This window comes from Paramormyrops kingsleyae, chromosome 9 (assembly GCF_048594095.1).
Source record: "Paramormyrops kingsleyae isolate MSU_618 chromosome 9, PKINGS_0.4, whole genome shotgun sequence".
NCBI classification, from domain to species: Eukaryota; Metazoa; Chordata; class Actinopteri; order Osteoglossiformes; family Mormyridae; genus Paramormyrops; species Paramormyrops kingsleyae.
This window is the reverse complement of record NC_132805.1, coordinates 25,553,488-25,572,221: the sequence shown is the minus strand read 5'-3', so window position 1 is coordinate 25,572,221 and position 18,734 is coordinate 25,553,488. Positions and strand designations below refer to the sequence as shown.

Genomic DNA, 18,734 nt, shown 5'->3' with positions numbered 1-18,734 from the left:
AGATAACTTCAGATCAGTTCCACATCTCCGGCACACCCAGATCCTAACCACTATACGACATTTTCTCTGAATTTCTCCATTGTGGTGTCCATCGATATTTTATCTTAATTCTGTGCTGTGTACTTTCTCCCAGATTCCTTAGAAAGTTTAGTCGCATCCAAGACCAAAAAAGAAGAATGTTTTACTCGCTGTACAGTATGCAGAACCGATTAATTGTATGACTGCATTTACAAGCAAAAATGACAGTTGTAAAGGTTCCATTTGGACACGCTATATATTTAATAACAATGTGTTGACGCCTCAAGGCATTGAACAGCCACAATGCAGAAACCTTTAGCCAAAATAGGACATTTTTAATAAACTGGTTTTCTATTTCTTTTTTTTCTAATTTATGAGTTCTTGTACCACTTGAGACAGAGCCGAAAGTAATTTCAAAGTAAACTAAAGGAGCACCGCACAAACTTTTATAAAAAAAAAAGTTTATAAATGGAATATATATCAGATTTCATTCATCACGTCGTGTCTTCTGTACCTTTCCTTAAAGAATGTGAATATGAACATACTTGAACAAAGAAAGAGGTATTCATCTGATATGGTATACATACAATTGAACCCAAATCAGCAGTTCACTAACGGGGCGTAACACAGACCTATGGACCATTTTCGCTGAAATACATTGCTTTCATCTCAAGTTGGCGTTTCGAAAGAAGATTTTCATCCTTTATTAGCGAAATCATCATAGTAATTTTAATCAGGATTTCACAGGTTCCTGACCACAACTATAGATTTTCTACAAATCGGTAAGTTGCTAGTTCAAAATAGTCTAAATGTTTTTGGCAAGTCAAACAAAGAAATTAAAACTTGCTACTATTTAATGGAGTCTCCTCGGCCTTCTACTTTTGTTTTGCTGCCTTCAGCCTCACGCCACATTAGCCTGGGCAAAACAGTGGGCAAGGCCACTGACCTAGTTTAGTCCAATCAAATATTTTCTTACGTGTTTGATTCTACTTCTGACCAATCACAGAAGCGATTTCACAGGACGGGAAACGCCTACTCGTGTCGCGGCCATGTGAGCGCAAGCACGGGTACTTGTTACAGAAGAATGCTACGCCTTCCTTTACATGTTAATAATTACTGCCGTCAAGTCGATGTTCACTCCTGGTAATAATATAGACAGTATTTCCCAGGTTTTTTTTTTATTTTAAACAAACAGTGTACTTGTAGTCAGTGTACCACCACCAACACCACCACCACTACTACTACTATTACTACTAATAATAATAATAATACGTATGTTGTTAGCTATAAACTATAATTTTACTATTTTATACATTTCAGCATGCGTACTAGTAATTGAAATAATTTAACTTTTGAGTTCTTAAATCAGAAATCAGTCATGCAACACATTCACTATATGAATGACTTTTACTGTACAAATGGCATATATTATTGTCATTTTCATTTTTGATATTATGAGCTTAATACCTCATTTGTTTGGCGGCCGAGCCGAATATTTTCGCTCTCCCGAAGGAGTGCCTTAATTACAGGGAAAACATAGCGTAATGTTGTAATAAAATGGGCTGTCTTACAGTGTGTGGGGCGTGGTTATTTGTGGGTGTGACTATCTGTGGAGCGTGGCTATTGGCCTGCATTTCATTATCATTGAGCGACGTCACCGTGGCTTCGTCACGGCCCCGTGGGGGTGACGTCGGGGGGCAGTCAGTGTTCCTCCCAGCTGACTCTCGGCGCTGCTGAACCGCAAGATACGCCTCGGTAGCTGGATACATATATAGAAAGAGAAAGAGGGGGGAGGAGGAACTAAAAAAAGAGCTGGAGTGAACAACAGAGACAAGAGAAGAAAATATCAACCAGCTGCTAGTCATAATAGCTACTGTATTCCTGTTATTCAAATGTCTGTCTTTATTATTTTTTTCGTCCATAATACCGAGGGATCGCCTATTTTTTTCCATTGATTTCTTGATTGCTTTTTTCCCCTAATATGAAGCTGTTTCTTTTCAAGTTGTCTTGTGTTATTCGGAGTTTCACTACCAGCATTGCTCTGTTAAGTTTCTCCGCATCTCGCTGTATCGTGCTTGCTATTGCTTGGTGATTTTTTTTTCCCCCCAGCGATTTCGATATTTTGTCCTGATCGCCAAACATTCTGCTCATTTAATCATGGACGAATGAAGAATTGTTTTGCGACGATCAAGCCAGATTGACATTCTCTGTAAGGAACCACTCTGTTTAAATAAAACGGGAAAATAATCGACAATATTGAATTCGTTGCCTGTCGACGCGGGAATAACAAGACACTTTTATCTCCATATATATTTAGCTGTAATATTTTCATGGATCCTCGCATTGATTCATCGGTTACATATGTACCAAAATCCATTTGACGATTCTTTCATGTTTATCCAAGCGGATTATATTGCGAACCCTGGGTACACTTATAATACCTGAATGAGCAACGTTGTATTCGTTTTTGCCAGCTTATTTAACCGGTGGGCTTGAGACGTACTAAAATTTGGAATATGGACAGGTTTTCAAAACTTATTTCGTGCAGCTTGACGTGAATCCTTCACGAAATTCAGTTTACAGTTAATCGGTAAATTGGCAGCTGGTTCCTCGGCTCCTTCCTGTCAAAGCAGCCTACTCCTCTTAAGGCATTAGCTGTCGACTTGCAATGTCCAGGCCGATCTCTCATCTTGTGCCCCCTGACATCCCTGCTGGAGCTAGTCCACAATTTGGAAGCGGTAACCAAGCAGGAATGACCCCGGGTGCGGGACACCCGACTTCCATGGCCAGTTTGAAGTCCCTTCTGCAGTCACCCTCAAATTGTGATCAGAGGAGCAAGGACTGCCGCGATATGAAAGGTAGGATTTTTAGATGCGTTTTATCTGCCCCTGCTGTATAATTTTCCTTATTGATAACACTAAACCGAGTAATTTAAAGTTCCGTTCTCGGTGTATTTCTTTACAGGGTATCAGTCGGTGAAAGCTTCCAGTAAATAAAGACTAGGTTTGAGAGACAATGAGTATTGTTTTTCATGCAATCTCCAACAGCAATTTTCAGTTAACATTTTTGTGCATCGTTTTAGAGTACTTGGAACTATCCATCTTGAAAGACATCGTAACAGCTCCTTATTGTTAACAGTATGCAAGGGTAGAGATTTTGGGCCCCATGAAAGCCTTTCATATTGGACCCCCAACCCCCAAATTATGTTCCTAATTTTTTTGGGCCCCTGTCACTCAGGGGCCTTTGGAATCATTCTACCTTTACCCTTCCTTATGGTGCCCCTGACAATATGTTATTACACTGCCTTGCTCAGTCAGCTATCTTTCCTCTTCGTGTCATCCTAAGTGTCCTGTTTCTCTGTCATTCTGAGTAAATGCAGTGAAGGAAACATTCCTGAGCAGAATCAGAAACACTGAACATGTCGTATTATTTCAGTGTCAATACATGTATTATCTCTTTGCCTATTTGGGTTTATAGAGTGTTGTAATTTGTCTTTCCTATATTCATATTGTATATGTGTGGCCAGTGATATTACCGAGGCTTTCTGTCTCTATTAAATTTACACCAGTCTTTTGGTTTCTCTGTTTCCAGAGAAAGAAGAGCCAGAGGAGATGTCCAGCTCTATGGATGGTGGTGACCATGGGAGATCCCTGAAAGCCCCCTCCCAGTCAGCCTTTCTGGGCCCCCTGCTGTGGGAGCGCACTCTGCCCTGTGATGGCAGCTTGTTCCAGCTACAGTATATGGACCTGGAGGAGTTCCTCACCGAGAACGGGATGGGGAGCCTGCACCATGGCAGCTCGAGCTCCGCCCAGATTCCCTCCCAGAGTTCCCAATCGACCATCCCCAGCCAGAGCTCTCAGTGTCCCCCGTCCCCCCCACCTCCATGCTCATCGTCGTCCTCCATCTCCTCACCTATCTCTTCATCTCCCTCATCTCCTTCACTGCTGCCGCTCAATGTGCAGCAAGCAGGGCCAAGCTTGCGAGCAGAGTGTCTCCACGGTGAGCCATGGTGGAGGGAGAAAATGGAAATGGAGGTTGATGCTGAAGCTGGACTTGCAATGATCTTGGAACAAGTGCTTGGCCATCTAGACAGAAAATCCTCCTCAGTGCTAGAATAGAAGAGGTTGTAGTAGAGAGGTGAATGCCTGTCATTTGGGTGGAGTATGAGAAGGAGATAGAGGTGTGGGTGTGGTTTTACAGTGTCATGGTTCAGCCCTGAGATATGTATTCTGGGCTGAGGGATAGGGTTACATTTGGGTCAGTGCTGCTGTGTATTTTAGTATCTCAAATAAATTTACCCAGAAAATTTTCATGTATAATGAATTCAGATTGCTGCAGATTGTTGGTCACGCTAGAATTTTAATTCCATGAATGCACCCTATGAACAGTTTGGAGGCGATTCTGCACTCATACTAGCGCAGTGATGTCTGTCATGGCTTGTGTGAAAACGGAATAGCACTACAAATGATTTCTAAAAGTATGGTAGAACAGGGAAAAAAAACACCTAGAGACCCACTTTTATTAGTAAGGAGCCATGAGGGCGAATGTGGTTTGAAACTTCAGAAACGCTGAAGCTGCACGAGAATAGGACTCAGGAGTGGAAAAAGTATGTGTAGGCTGTGTGCGTAAGGCTCTGACCCCCCCGCACGCTGGCTCCATGGGCACACGGCTCTTCACGTGCTGCTGAGGAGGGGGGGCGGAGCAGGAGAGGGAGGAGGAGGAGCAAAGGCCACAAATGCGGAGATGTGACTTTGGTTGCTGTTTATTGAGCTTTATGTCACCGTAGGTTTACAGTGTAAAGAAAGAGCTTGTTGACTGAGAAACTGACTGGGTTGAGAGAGTGAGTGTGTGTTTATATATATATATATATGTGTGTGTGTGTGTGTCTGTGACTGCAATGAAAAAAACTAAAAATACCAAAAGTCTTGTATTTTGTTTGGTTACTTATGGTTAAGGTGAGGGCTGGGTAGGGGTTAAGGCTGTCATAGTTATGGTTAGGGTTTTTCCCACAGAGATGAATGGAGAGTCTCCCAAAGACATGAATACAAGCAAGTTTTTGGTTATTATGCTTTTGGGTTGTTGTGTATAATACATGTGCTCTTGTGTACATACATTTTAAAGTTTAATTTTTTTTTCTGTGATTTTCAATGTTTAAAAATAGCAATATGTCAGAATTAGCATTTGAAATTTGGTCATCGATAATTGCTGAGATTTGGTAATAGATGAATGCTGTTTCCTTGTGCTGCCACCTGATGGTCAGTCAGTGTCACAACTTGTCAGTCTGGGCTATTTTATTATAATTGTGCCTCCTGTAAAAAAAAACACAATGCATTTCTTGCCAATGACATCCATTTCTTGTTTTTCAAATATTTGACTTTGTATCTAACGTAATTTTTTCCCCTGCTTTTTCAGGAGGCCAGGCAGGGTCTCTGGATTCTTCCCCCGCACAATCATCATCTTCCTCTTCCTCCTGTCCCCCGCATCCACTCCCCGCCTGCTCTGATGGGAATGAAATCATAGTGAACTTTGACCCCGACCCTGCAGACCTGGCACTGTCCAGTATTCCCGGACAGGAGGCCTTTGACCCACGGAGACGTCACTTCACCGAGGAAGAGCTCAGACCTCAGCCGATAATCAAGAAGGCCCAAAAAATGCTGGTACCAGACGAAATGAAGGTACCCAGATCTCCATATTGGCCAAAGGGCCATCTAAGGATGTTCTGCATCTACCCAGCCTTTGTAAAAAATACCATAGCTCGTTTTTTAAATTACTGCTTAGATATTGAAGCTGACAGAATCCGCCTCTGTTGAAAGACGCCAGCAAGGAGCTGGATATTTCAGTACAAACTGCAATAACAAGTTTGGACATAAAGGCTTGTATCTTAACCAAATCAAACATTTTCTGAAATGGTGACGTTTACTGTCAGTGTCAATTGCTGCTTGGAGGTTTCACTATTGCGTAGCAGTTATTGGTTCCACTTTCATGTTCCCTCTAATCGACCATCGTCTTCAGCCTATCATCAGTACCTTGTGGTACAGGTTATGTGTAAGTGATGAACACACTAATTAATTGTCTATATTCCTCAGGGTCCATTGTTGTTCAAGCATGTCTTCAGTCTCCAGTCAGTAAACATTCCTGGATATATTTCCCAGTTTGCTCAGTAGAGGTTGATGATGCAGGGTAGATTTGTTTGCCCAGATGTGAGTGGTATTATTACACTACTGAGAGCAATAGGCCATGCCTGGTTGATTTTCTCCTGTATATGTAGTAAGTTTAATTCTGTGTGAATATACAGTGGTACCTTGGAACACGAACTTAATTTGTTCCAGAAGGCAGGTCGAGTTGTGATTTGGTCAAGGTCCAAGTTGAATTTCCCCATAAGAAATAATGTAAATGAATTTAATCCCTTCCAGACCCCCAAATAATTGCCTGTTTAAACTTATTTACCTACCTAACTAATGATAAAAAGCATTAACGAGCAATATAAAACTAATACACACATGAAAATGATCACATACAAAAGCAATAAACATGAAATAAATAACAATCCCATACTCCAAAGCGAGATCAGACACACGTGCACCGCCTTCAAGTCTTGCTATAATTTCTATTTTTTAGGTTCTACAGTTGCTCTCACTGGTTTGCTGATATCACTGCTCACTTTCTTAGGGCCATGATTACTGTATCACTAGATGTACTGCATATAAAGCACAAAAAAATTCACATTGAACACAGCTTGCACACGTCAAACTTGGTTGAGAGGCACAGACCGACAGCGATTCATAGGCATCACCATCACAGTAGGTCTGTTTGCCTTTGTGTCAGCTCATCAGAGACACGCCTCGATCCGTACAGGTTTTAGTGTGTTAGCTGTTTTGTTTTGTTGTGTTCCGAGTTTTCGGTTGAGTTGCGGTTAGATTTTTCTCAACCAAGCCATTCGAGGTCCGAATTGGTAGAGTTGAATGCGTCTCGACCCATACATATTTTAGCAGGAACGTTCCAAGATTTTGGTCAAGGTCCAAGTTGAAAAAAATTCAACAGACCCGTTTGATGTCCGAGTTGGTCGATGTAAGAGTTGTTCAAGTTCCATGGTTCTACTGTACTAGTGAGGCAGTGAGCAATATCTCTGACTGGGTTTCTCTGGCGGCACTTCTAGGCCGACCCTAACAGAACTGCTCTGCTCTGGCCTGTGTCATCACTGCTCCTTCACCCACAGGATGAAAAATACTGGAACCGGCGGTGCAAAAACAATGATGCGGCCAAACGATCGCGGGACGCCAGGCGCCTGAAGGAGAACCAGATCTCTGTGCGGGCGGCTTTCCTGGAGCGGGAGAATGCGACCCTGCGGCGGGAGGTGGCCGACATGCGCAAGGAGCTGAGCCGCTGCCGTGATATTCTCAGCAAGTACCAGAGTCGCCACGGAGACCATTAAGGCGAGACCACGATGTGTGGAGGACGGGAGGGGCAGCTCTCAGGAGATGATGTCATAGAGGGATAAAAGCAAGAATCTCACTCCATTTTAACTATTGTAAACATATATATTTGTGAACTAAAGAGAACCTGATGGTCAATAGAGAAAATTGTTGTAGATCTCAGAGAACAAGTGAAGAGGGATGATTTTTAAGAAATGATTGCAAAAATATGTTGCCATAGGAAACTATTTTTTTATATTTATAGAACGAGATAGGGCAGGAGAGGACATTATACAATCATTTTGTATATTTTATAAATTAATGGACGGGATTTTAAATATACAAAGAAATGAAGAAAAGGTACATTTGTTAACACAGAATATATTTGAAATGGGAATGGTTTATAGAAGAATAGACAAGCTTATATTGAGGGTGAAGTGATGTAAAATATTTGTTTCTCTTAGACTGGCATTGGGAGTAGAGTTTTTACGGAAGCACACTGAAAAACGGTCCTAAATTGTGTTGTGAAGTCATTAATTTTTTATGCTCTTTAAATCTTCTGAAATCAATATGTGTCTCTGATTTAAGTAGTATGGAAATAAGAGGGACAGTGTGAAATCAGCTTCAAACTATAGTCTAGATGTTTTTATATTTCAAAGGATAGACATGTTTTAACCCCAAATGGGGCCCTGGGAGTGGGCAGTCTCTACTCAGCGGTGCAAAGCAATGTAGCCGTAGAGGACGCTGTGCCTCTCTCTGCGGGGCTGAGGCACCGAATCGATCTGGCCTACACTCACCCGGGCCGATAACCAGTTTGATGAGCACCTCGGCAGTGTGCCGCCTGCAGAACAACACATCACTCCCCCCCATGGCCTGAATCAGCACTTTCCTTATCTTTTTTTTTTTTCTTTTTTTTTAACTGTACCTCGTACATAACTGTGGTTCTCAGATAGGGTGTCGTGGGTCAAAACTGCATTACTGTTTTTTTTTTTTTTTAACCAATATTAAAAATATTGTATAAGAACAAAATCCTCTGAAAAACAAATATACTGCTAAATTATTAACTTTGTGTAAATCCTGGTTTATAAGCTATGATTGAATACTTATTGAATACTTAAGATTATATTCATTAATGTATTGTTCTTGGAGACTTAATTCTAATAATTGAATTACATAAGTGTAGTCTTTTTTAAATGTTATGAATATTACTTATTATAAAAGCTCAGGATATTTTACTAAAATAAAAATGTTTCCAATCTGTGGCCTTTAAGCCTTGGATACTGTTCACTGGCTTCTCTCTCACGCCTACAGCTGACATTTCCTCAGTTATGCTCTGTTTGTGTAACTGTTCTCTATAACGTCTTCCATCAGTCATTAATCGCAGTCTCCCTGTTATCAACATAAATCACCAACATGTTAAAAGTGATATTCCATTCTTTTATTCTGTATGTACAGTGTATGTCTGGATGTGTGAGTATGTAACTGTATGTGTATACATGCAACATAAGATTCTGACAGATATGCAGTATTTCAGATTTATTGGAGTAAAATGATTAGACATCCATTTTTAGGGATTGTTTTACTTTGTTACTTCTGAACCAGTTAATTCTTAATATCCAGCTCATTTTAGGTGAAGTATATAGAATAAAGCAATTTTGCAATGCAATCATTGGGCCTCCTAAGCCAAAGATTAAAGATGTATTATCAGTTCCATACTATAGTTACCAGTGTGTTAATGATTATGACCTTTGTTTTGAGTTAATGTTGTGATTTCCTTTTTCCAGCTATTATGGCACTAAGGTGGAATATGCACTTTGTACTACTAACAACCACCCTTTAACCTGCGCCTGCATGTCCCCAGTGTTTTGTTTCCCACAATTCACTTTCCTGTGGGCCAGGCCTTATATGAAAAATAAATTAATATATACCCTTTTAAAACCCAGTTTAATAGTGAATTCAAAAATTCTAAGACACAAGAATAAGCAGTACACAAGAATAATGTGGAGCAGGACGCTGGGAATGACCAGAAACCAGCCAGGCAAAGGGCAGAAGTGAAAAGGTTGTCCTAAAACTAAACTTATATAGGCGTTAAAGCTTAAAGCTTTTCTTGCCTCGTCTATTACTGAGAGCCTTTGTTACCCAGCCTGGACTGTGGATTATTTAGACCCTCTGATAATAATTATTAATATGTAGCATTCACTACAGATCCCATCAGCACGCACTGCTACCCAGCTGCACAGGTAAAGCCTACTGGTTCTTCCCAAAAGATGCTGGAGAATGTAGTTTTCCAAAAGTGGCAATAAATGATTCACTTTTCACTGACTACACCTTTTGCTTTAACTTCTAGGTTGATTCTGTCATCATTTACTTCTCTCTTGGTTTTGTTTTTTGGTTTATGAATTATATAATGACTCGTAGTCCCAATGACAAAGTCTGAGCAACAGGCTCCATGCTTTTATGTGTCCCGAAAGTGGGGAGAGGGCTTAAAGAAACCGAGTTACTGCGAGATCGTGTGCACATACTGCTTCTGTTGTATTTAGCCAGAGGAATGGAGTGAGATAGCGTGTGTCAGTGTGCATGTGTGTGTGTGTGCACTCCTGATGCTACCTGATTGGTGTTTGGACATGCTTGGTCCATTATCCGCTTATTTTCACAGAAATAGGTGAAAGGTCACCGTTTATTTATTTTTTTTGTTCCCCAATTTTGAACGTTCAATAGAAAACAGATGTTTTACTTGGCTGTACCCTCCCCCCCCCCCCCGCCATTCAGTATCGCCTGTTTTCTGTCAGCCTCTTCCATAACCCACCAGCCAGCAAAGAAAGATGGACTGTTCTCTTTTCTTCCTTCTAGCTGTCTGGGCTTGTACTGAGCGTTTTATCTCCCAAGCAACTGGTAACACAATGACTTTGGTGCATTTCTTTACATTGATAGTGCTTTAAACAGGAAGCCATTTAGTATTTTTTCTCACAGCATGCAAGTAACTACATATCTGAATGTGTGATTCTCTGCTCTCTGAAAATCAAACTGTGCAAGAGTCACCGAGCAGCAGATTCCTGAGTTTGTGTCTTCCAGCGATGCTGTTTGTGCGCGTCTCTGTTATCAGGGTTTGTTGGTATCGTTCCGTAAGCTCCTTCACCGCTTGGTTCCTTAGCAGAACAGACAGAATCATGTCCAGACAGTGTCTTGGGCAATGAGAGGCGAAGCAGCTGCCCAAAGCGCTGCCAGATGGACAAGGACTGTCCAGGCAGGAGAAGGTGCTTGTGTGACGGGCAGTGCGGGCTCAGCTGCGTGATTCCAGGTGAGTGGAGGAGGAGCAGAGGGAGCTGAACTCCAGCTGCGTTCCACACCAAACTCGTCATCTACCTTCACTGGCTCGAGTGCCAAGGCTGCCATTGTTTTTCCTTCCATGTGCAGCCTGTGCACCTGTAACACGCTTGCTGATCTGTTTGTGTCCATATCTTCTATCTTCTCCATCTTGTTCCCCGCTGTTCCCATTAACATTGATTTTGGTGTCCTGTTTTTTTGGAATCTCCTTCCTCGGTTTTCACTCATTTACTCTTCCCGGGATTTTTCCTAACATCTCCCCCCACCTCCTCCACATACCTCCCAGGTCGCACCTGCCCTTGGCCCCTGCCTCTCAACCCAAACACCATTTCCCTGCTGCTCTCTCCCGCTCCTTCCTTCTCCGCTATTTCTGAAACCCGCTGCCAGCCTGGCTTCGCGATGGCTGGCAGTATGGAGGCGGTAGTCCGCCGTTGTCAAGGCGATCGTCGATGGAGTGGCGAGGATCCAACATGCACAGGTGAGTTCAAGGGTTGATGTGTGGGCTTTGTTTGCTCTTACTTTGAATCTCATTGCAAAGATCACGTGTTGAGTTAGGAAGTGCGTGTGTGTTCATTTGCTTGTTAGTTCTAGGATGAATGTTACTGAATGGTGTTGTTTCCAAATCAAATCAAAGTTTATTTATCAAATGCACAACAATACAGCAAACAGTGCTAGATGCGACCAATGGAATGAGTTTCCCCTTTACACCTTTAGTAAATTCACCGCCAGCTGCTGGTGAAGCTCTTCGGTTCTATGTACTTTGCGTGCGACTGCTGTTTGCTGAAGTATTCCCGGTATTCGAGGGCTCTTTCATGCACTGCGAGAGGCGGTGGGAGGTAGCCCAGCTCACCGTCAGAGCTCTTTGTGGAGCTCGAAGCACCACACTTCCCTGCTGGCTTGGCAGGTAGCGGATGCCCCCCCCTCCCCCCACCCCCAACAAAGGCTCCATCCCGGCAGCCCTGTATCTGTAAAGTCAAGCTCTGCAGGAGTCTCTGCTGTGTAGGTGCCTTCAAGGGGAGCCCGTTGCTGTATTAGGTACAATAATACAGCCCTGACACACTGCAGCTCCAAAGGCCTGCCATGCATTATGAACACATCACATGCGCTCTCCTTGTCTGTTTGGCCGAGGACAATGTGAAGTTTGTCTCACCTTCTTTGGGTGTAGCAGAAGAAACAGTATAGTTCTCCTGTATTGGATGTTGTTTATCATTAAGACAAAAGAAAAAAATCTTAGGGGTATGAATCTGTATGCTAATAAGACTGCAGCTGGTTTTTCCCGGGTTCACACGTCTTATCTGAATTGTCAGACGTGCATTTAAAGTACTGCTTCTTTTCCAACGCAGAGCCTAAGGCCTCCTGCCTCGTCTCTCGTCCTGTGCCATCTGCGACATCTATTGAATAATTACTTACTGGTTCAGAAATTACAGTTGAAGGCGCAAACAGACATGCACAGGACATATAAGTGTTAAGGGACACGGCTCAGTAACGAGGCAGCCACCGTGCAAATGAATGAGTTTGTATCGTTCGGTTGTCGCAGTCTTGCCTTGCCTTGCTTCGTCTCCATTCAAACAGCTGTTCCAGCAATCGGGCCACGTTACTGCCCACTACCATATGAGATCCGGAACGAATTTACAATCAAGGGCAGTTCTGCAGTCGGATCAAATATCCTGTATTGCTGCCACCCTGGGTAAGAGACAGGGAGATTTGGTGTAATGCATGCTCTTTCAGATTGATTCTTTTATTACAGCTAATGTATTTTGCACATCACATGAGTATATCCAGATGCAGGTAATTCACTTCTTAATAAACATTAGAAAAATGTATTCAAATATAATTTCAGAGGTGTTACATACACGGAGCTAATTTATTACAAACTCACTGTGTTATATAGAGGGCATCTTACAGGCCTTTTCAACAAAAGAACCTGTATTGGTCATGCCCCAGTGGCAAAAAAATTTGTTTACCACAATTTATAATTTCCTGTATGTTAATGTATATGTGTCATAATTAACCTTCAGTTCTTCCTTTATTTGCTCCTGGTTCAGATTTAAATTGGTCGGAAACAGGGAGAATTTCTGTCAGCAGAACCAGACTTGGCAGTACCCTCATCCCATCTGTCAGAGTAAGTGTCTGCATATCATTGTTATGCAGAGAGAGGGAGAACAGGCTAGAGGTGGCTGAGTACGAGCTGGCAGATGACGTCCCGCGGGCTTTATAATTCAATCTGATGCCACTCACTGTGCATGTAAGCTGATGACGGCTGGCGAGGCTGGCCTTTGTCCGCAGCATTGTGCTGCCACCTGGGGTTCACAATTAGCAACTGCACTCTTGCTTAGAGGGAGCCAGTGTGAGGCCTGCACTGTGTCCCCCCCCCCACCTCTCATGCACAGCAGTCCTCCCTGCCTTTTCATTTCCCTCCCTGTCAGGAATTTTCTGCCCTCCACCTGCTGAAGTGGACCATGGCTATCTGGTGGCTGTCCAGCGACAAGAGTATGAAGTGGGCGGGGATATCTATTACCTCTGCAAGAAGACATTCCTATTGGATGGGCCCAACCGGGTGAACTGCCAATCAAATGGCACCTGGAGTGAGGTTCCTTTTTGTAGAGGTAAGACAGCAACGAGGCTGCAGAATGGAGGCATCCAAAACCAATTTGTTGTCTAAATCTTCACTGTACAGCAAAATGTCAGTCGCTCTCATGTTCAGCCCGCTGCACAGTCCCAGCACAGCGAAGTCGAGTGACACTGGGAGGGCTGAAGCTCTGGCCTTATGAGATTCCCGACGGCACTGTCCAGCATGGGGAAAACGTCACCTTCTACTGCAAACACCCCGAGAAACAGTGCAGCTTCACTGCTGTGCAGTCCTGCTTTGATGGTGAACTACCAGCACCAGACTGCTACCTTGGTGAGATGCCCACGACAATGGGTAACATTATTAAGTTTGTGAGGTTATGTGTAATTGAATCATTTATAATAGTTGTTAATTTTCTTCTACTACCAGTACGGTGGATTATATTGTTTATCTAGGGTATTACAGGGGCATCCAGAAAATGTATTACTCAAGAGGATTAGGTCAGAAACATCTTTCAAGTATAGATGCTATGTTTATCCATGGCTACTTCGTACATATATTACCAGTATCTCCAGAAACATGAAAAAATGTGGCATTAGAGTGAAATTTAATGTTTTAATAATACCAAAATTATATGTCCTCTCTCCATCCCTTTCTTAGAGCCGACTTGGCTGCAGTACAAAATCTTCCCCCATCGCCTGGTTTCAGAAATTGAGCTTTGTAATTCCAGTGACTAGTGAACATCGGTGATCTCAACTACAGCAAATAGCATGCACTGCTTACTTTGGATCAGTGTCATGCTTTTTTCCTGCTTTGTAATTGATTCTTTTCTGATTCCACTTTCTCTCTCTGCGCTGCTCATTAACAAAAATGTTTATGTATTTTGTAAAATGCCTCCAGGGTCTGTTTTTTGGTTAATTTTTGTTAAACTCACCATGTTATTAACCAGGGTTGTCCATATTTATTTTACCAGTTTCTATACTATCCAGAGGTCTCTCTGTAGAATTTTAGTCGACTCGTCCTGCCAGCTGTCAGCGTAAAATAAAAACTGTCGACTAATACGAATTGCGTGGTTATTCTTCACACGTGTCGGGCAAATTTACGATCAAAACAGATTTAAGCAACGGGGTGACATGCTAATTTAATGAATATAACGAATATACAACTAAAGGTTCAGCTTGTGACCGTCTCAGACCCTGAACCCTGGACGGGCGGACCTTTCGACGGTGCAGCTTCCAGCCGGACAGGGACGTGTGCGACACCCTTAACACCGCCCCCCTCCGTCCCTCCGTCCCCTCCCTCCTCCCGTTCCCTCTCTCTGCATCTCTCCTCTCATTCATATTTGGTCTTCCGGAAGTAAGCGCGGCTCGGGTAAGCCAGTGTGCCCGAGGGACGGGACAAGGAGGGGGGTGGCTCACTTTCAAATCCACTTTTATGTCGGTGCAATGATTTCAGGGGCATCCCGGACACCATCCGAGTCGGGAACGGTTCGGTCTTCTCTTCCTACGCCGGCACTAAGGCGTCGCGGCGCTTCGATCGCGGGAAATCGCGGCTCAGGAGCCTGCGGCCGGCGTGCGCGCACCGGCTCGAACCTTCGGCTCGCATAAAATGGCTGGCCGTGGGTCCGAGAAAGATACGCCTATTGTGGGCGCGACGGGACCGAAACACAGGCACGCAGCTCTCGAAACGCTCTTTTCGGGTCACGCTTTCGGTGCCGCTGTTATCCCGGGTCCAAACCTGCCATCTGTAACAAGCACCCCTAAAAATAATCACCTTTCCTCTCCAGATTGTTTTTCGGACCTCGGGCTGTAATGGCGACTGTCTCAGTGCTGCTCCCTCTCTCTCTCTGTCTATCTGAGCCGCCGGCCGAGGGTCCGATCGCCCTGATTTCTGCTTCAGTGTTTGCATCGAGTCGCGGCTGATGTGGAAGCACCGATGTGGATCCAAATTAAGTTTAAAAAAGGGGGATTTTAGACGAAGCCGGAGTGTAAGTAAAGCTGATCCGGGGGGCTTTCGATGTCACTCGAACCCGGGGCTGCTGGCCGTATTTTCCTACTGTAATTTTACCGATTCGACTCCTTTACCGAGCGATATTTAGTTAACTATTAGTTATTAAGATACTAGTTGTTTACCTGTGACCATAATGAACTATTCCGAAGATATAGCTGGCGCACTGACCAAGGCTACCTGGCTGCGCTGTACCTATACGCGCTCCTTGCATAATCATCTAGGTTTCACTTAATTGTGGGCGTAATGCATAGTGAATTTGAACAGTTATGAATTATTAAATCAAGTATGCGTAGTCTTCGGTCTAATTTTAGTCAGCTTCTCTCACCAAGTCAGTAGCTTCTGCTGTTATGGCTTGGTTTTATGGGACCATCCAGGGGTATAACATATTCGTTGATTTACTTAGCTTTGGGATTAGTTAGCTTGGCATTGAGTAATCAGAATAGTGTAATACGTTTATTATATTTATGCCATTAATTATTTGTTTGTTTATTACGAAACAAAATTGCTTCCCCAGTTACTTTATTGTAAAAACTTGGAAATAACATTAAGAATATTGTTGATCATTGGGCACCTAATTATCAGCATTACTTATGGTTGATCATTAAAGTGTACGTTTTTTAAAGCACTTCAATATTAGGCATTGTTCACACTGAATGAAAAAAAATGATTTTGCCATAAAACTTAGTGATGCAGTCCACATGTCGATAAAGAGATACAAATTGACAGTTGCATGGTTCTGCTTTAAGTGTTAATGGATCCAGGTTATACAGATTGCAAACTTTTGGTTCAGTGGTTCCTGTGTTGTATATTTCAGTTTACAGTTGTATGAATTGAAATAAAAACAGTTTTTCTGTAGAGTAAACTGTGGTGTGTATATATAACATTACTGTCTAAATGTCTTGGTGGTGTCACATATATCGTTAACCACAAAATGACACAAGCCCTCGTCAACTGTATAGAATGGATAAGAAGAATGATGGCTGTCTTCTGAATTCTGATGCGATAGCTCTTTGAGATGTATTGAAGTATTTTATGTTTCCTGATGCAGTGTGTCTCACCAAATCATCCAGTCAAGGGTCATATACAACAAGATCTACTGTTCACTTGGAGCATAACTTGCCTACTGTGATACCTCAAGTTCTTGATGGACGCAGTTTTGACCAAAAACATCTGGCTTTGTGTTCAGTGGACTCAGCTGTGTGGTGTTGAAGGGGTTTTCTCTGCAGAATAGCGGTTTGTTTTTAAAATGGACATGATTTTGCAAAAGTTTTGGCCAGTTGCAGCTGAAACATGGAATCTTTGGAAATAGCATGAGCCAGCCAGACCTTTGGGGGGGGGGGGGGTTCCCTTTTCCTTAAAGGCCACATAGTTACCTGCAGTGCAGTTCAGCATGTGTGTCGATTTGCAATGTGCCGAGAATTTTATTGTTAAATGGGCTGTTCACCCCAAAAGGTGCTCTGTGGTTCTGTAGCACTGTTTGCAGAATAAGAATTCAGTTATCAAAGGCACTTGTACTAGTATAGTGGTTATTTATGTAAAAATAAACCATCTGACCCTTCAAATATTTTTTTATGGTAAAAGGGTAACTGTTTTGAAGACATGCCACTCTCTTTAATTAGGCCTACCTTGAAAAGCTAATACCAGTTTCTGGACTTTTAATAGACGGTACATAATTGCATGTTGTTCAGTACTGTCTCATAGGACTTGCTAAGACTATATTGTTAAATGCACTATACATTCCTGCGTACAGTTTATGAAATATTTTTTAAAAACTGATGTTGAAGGCACATATTACCGTTAAATTGTTCAACTTGTAAGTTTATAAAATGCATATTGTGTATAGTATGATCAATTATTGCTATTTTGAGCAAAAGATTATAAAGGAATTATAATAACTATGAATAAATTTTTGTGGATTTTCCAACATCTGTTGTCATTGTAGTGGCAAGATGTAATAAGGTGTTATGATGTAACAGAAATGATCATATTACATAATTAGCAGGTTACGTTTTTGTTTTTCCTAAGGTGTATTAAAATTATTATTTTTTTCTCTTGTAGATAAGGCCGGGCTATTCTGGAATGGATACCAAGTCAGGCACTATCCTGGCTACTGGCAGGACAAGTTTGGTGGATGGACCCAATCTTCCAGAAAGTGAGGAACAACCAGTGGCAACAAAACCGTTGACAGAAATTCAAGTTCACGCTGTGGATCTCTCCCTGAAGTCGCCTCAGTCTCTACCTCCTTATTCACAGTCGTTGCATTTCAAGGACACGCAGAAGGCCAACCGTGGAAAGAAACGGAGATGCAGTGGTATGGAAGGCGAGGAGAGTGCGGACAACATTATCCATACATCTGTGGATCCAGGTGTCCAGAAGACCAGTGTCATTGACCCAAGTCTGCCAGACACAGACTCCATAGACACTTCTGGCAAGGAGACACACAGTCACTCCATGGTGGTTCTCAAAGATGAGATCGAGGAGGTATGCATTGGGGACTCCCATAGTTATTGGCAGGGTGACTCTTATCCACCGGTATTTCTCAATGAGATTAAGACAGAGGACAAGGGCTCAAAGGTTCCTTCTGATGATGGAGATAATGCACCGGAGGATTCTCTTGGAACCATAAAAGAGCATCACAATGCTGTGATGTACGAGGTTGGGTTTTTAGCCAAAGATGCGACAGAGGAGAAGACTGTTTCAGAAAGACAAACGCTGGATTTGACTGGAATTATTAAGAGCAATTTACTAACAGGACTAAGTGCTGAATTGCGGCAAAGCATGGAGAATTGCTCGAGTAAAAATGAATTGTCTGACAGTATCCAAAACAGTGATGAGGAGAATAATGAGGAGGAGGAAGCAGATTTTCCATTGGTTGAAGGACTTGGTAAACGAAAAGAACAGAGGACTAATGAGCCCGATACAGGTAGGGTAGAGAATGAAAATTTGGTTATACCGAAAATGGAAGGGGAGGAAGAAGCACTGAATTTAAGTTTTCCACAAAGGGCTGTATGCAATCATACAGCCAAAATGGAGAAGTATGCAGAAGATGGGACAGGAAGTCAAAGCACATTGGTGATGGAAGTGGATGAAATTACGCAGCGAGAGGAAGATGAGGAGGAAGAACATGACGATGATTCTCAAGCTGTCTTTGACAAGGAACCAGCGGTTGTCAGAGTTAATGTGTCAGATTGGGGTCCTAAACTGTCCCCCCCTTCTGTCTCCTTGAATAATTCTCCAACGTCCTCCACTGCAGAAGATCTTGATGGTCTCCTCCTCATAGATGACCAGGGAATTCCCTATACTCTTACGCCAGATGGCAAGAAGGTCATCCAAGCGGCACCATCAAAATCCTGTAAAGCTTCCACACACAGTCGGACAAAACTGAAAGCAAGATGGGTAGA

General features: G+C 42.7%; 2 protein-coding genes across 3 annotated transcripts; both read left to right on the top strand.

Moving 5' to 3' along the window:
• Positions 1 to 1,706: 1,706 nt before the first annotated feature.
• On the top strand, positions 1,707 to 9,145 carry dbpb (D site albumin promoter binding protein b). The gene is made up of 4 exons (XM_023830147.2): positions 1,707 to 2,876; positions 3,610 to 4,017; positions 5,431 to 5,693; positions 7,235 to 9,145. Exons 1-4 carry the CDS (start codon positions 2,687 to 2,689, stop codon positions 7,448 to 7,450), a joined length of 1,077 nt encoding a protein of 358 aa, XP_023685915.2. The 5' UTR covers positions 1,707 to 2,686; the 3' UTR covers positions 7,451 to 9,145.
• Positions 9,146 to 10,195: 1,050 nt separating this feature from the next.
• Positions 10,196 to 14,388, top strand: ntd5 (ntl-dependent gene 5). 2 transcript variants are annotated; one of them, XM_023830149.2, is made up of 8 exons: positions 10,196 to 10,322; positions 10,582 to 10,728; positions 11,041 to 11,232; positions 12,327 to 12,441; positions 12,800 to 12,876; positions 13,181 to 13,360; positions 13,459 to 13,656; positions 13,984 to 14,388. In XM_023830149.2, exons 1-8 carry the CDS (start codon positions 10,253 to 10,255, stop codon positions 14,058 to 14,060), a joined length of 1,056 nt encoding a protein of 351 aa, XP_023685917.2. In that variant the 5' UTR covers positions 10,196 to 10,252; the 3' UTR covers positions 14,061 to 14,388. The 2 variants fall into 2 exon arrangements, with proteins under 2 accessions (XP_023685917.2, XP_072572742.1); XM_072716641.1 differs by having other exon boundaries at positions 10,220 to 10,322; positions 10,585 to 10,728.
• Positions 14,389 to 18,734: the final 4,346 nt, after the last annotated feature.

Bases quoted from the DNA above. Each gene is read 5' to 3' on its own strand.
- dbpb (XM_023830147.2), top strand. From the start codon at position 2,687: ATGTCCAGGCCGATCTCTCATCTTGTGCCCCCTGACATCCCTGCTGGA. The intron at 2,877-3,609 runs GTAGGATTTTTA...CTCTGTTTCCAG, and splicing joins GGACTGCCGCGATATGAAAG to AGAAAGAAGAGCCAGAGGAG. The intron at 4,018-5,430 runs GTGAGCCATGGT...CTGCTTTTTCAG, and splicing joins GCGAGCAGAGTGTCTCCACG to GAGGCCAGGCAGGGTCTCTG.
- ntd5 (XM_023830149.2), top strand. From the start codon at position 10,253: ATGGACTGTTCTCTTTTCTTCCTTCTAGCTGTCTGGGCTTGTACTGAG. The intron at 13,361-13,458 runs GTAAGACAGCAA...TCTCATGTTCAG, and splicing joins TGAGGTTCCTTTTTGTAGAG to CCCGCTGCACAGTCCCAGCA. The intron at 13,657-13,983 runs GTGAGATGCCCA...TCCCTTTCTTAG, and splicing joins AGCACCAGACTGCTACCTTG to AGCCGACTTGGCTGCAGTAC.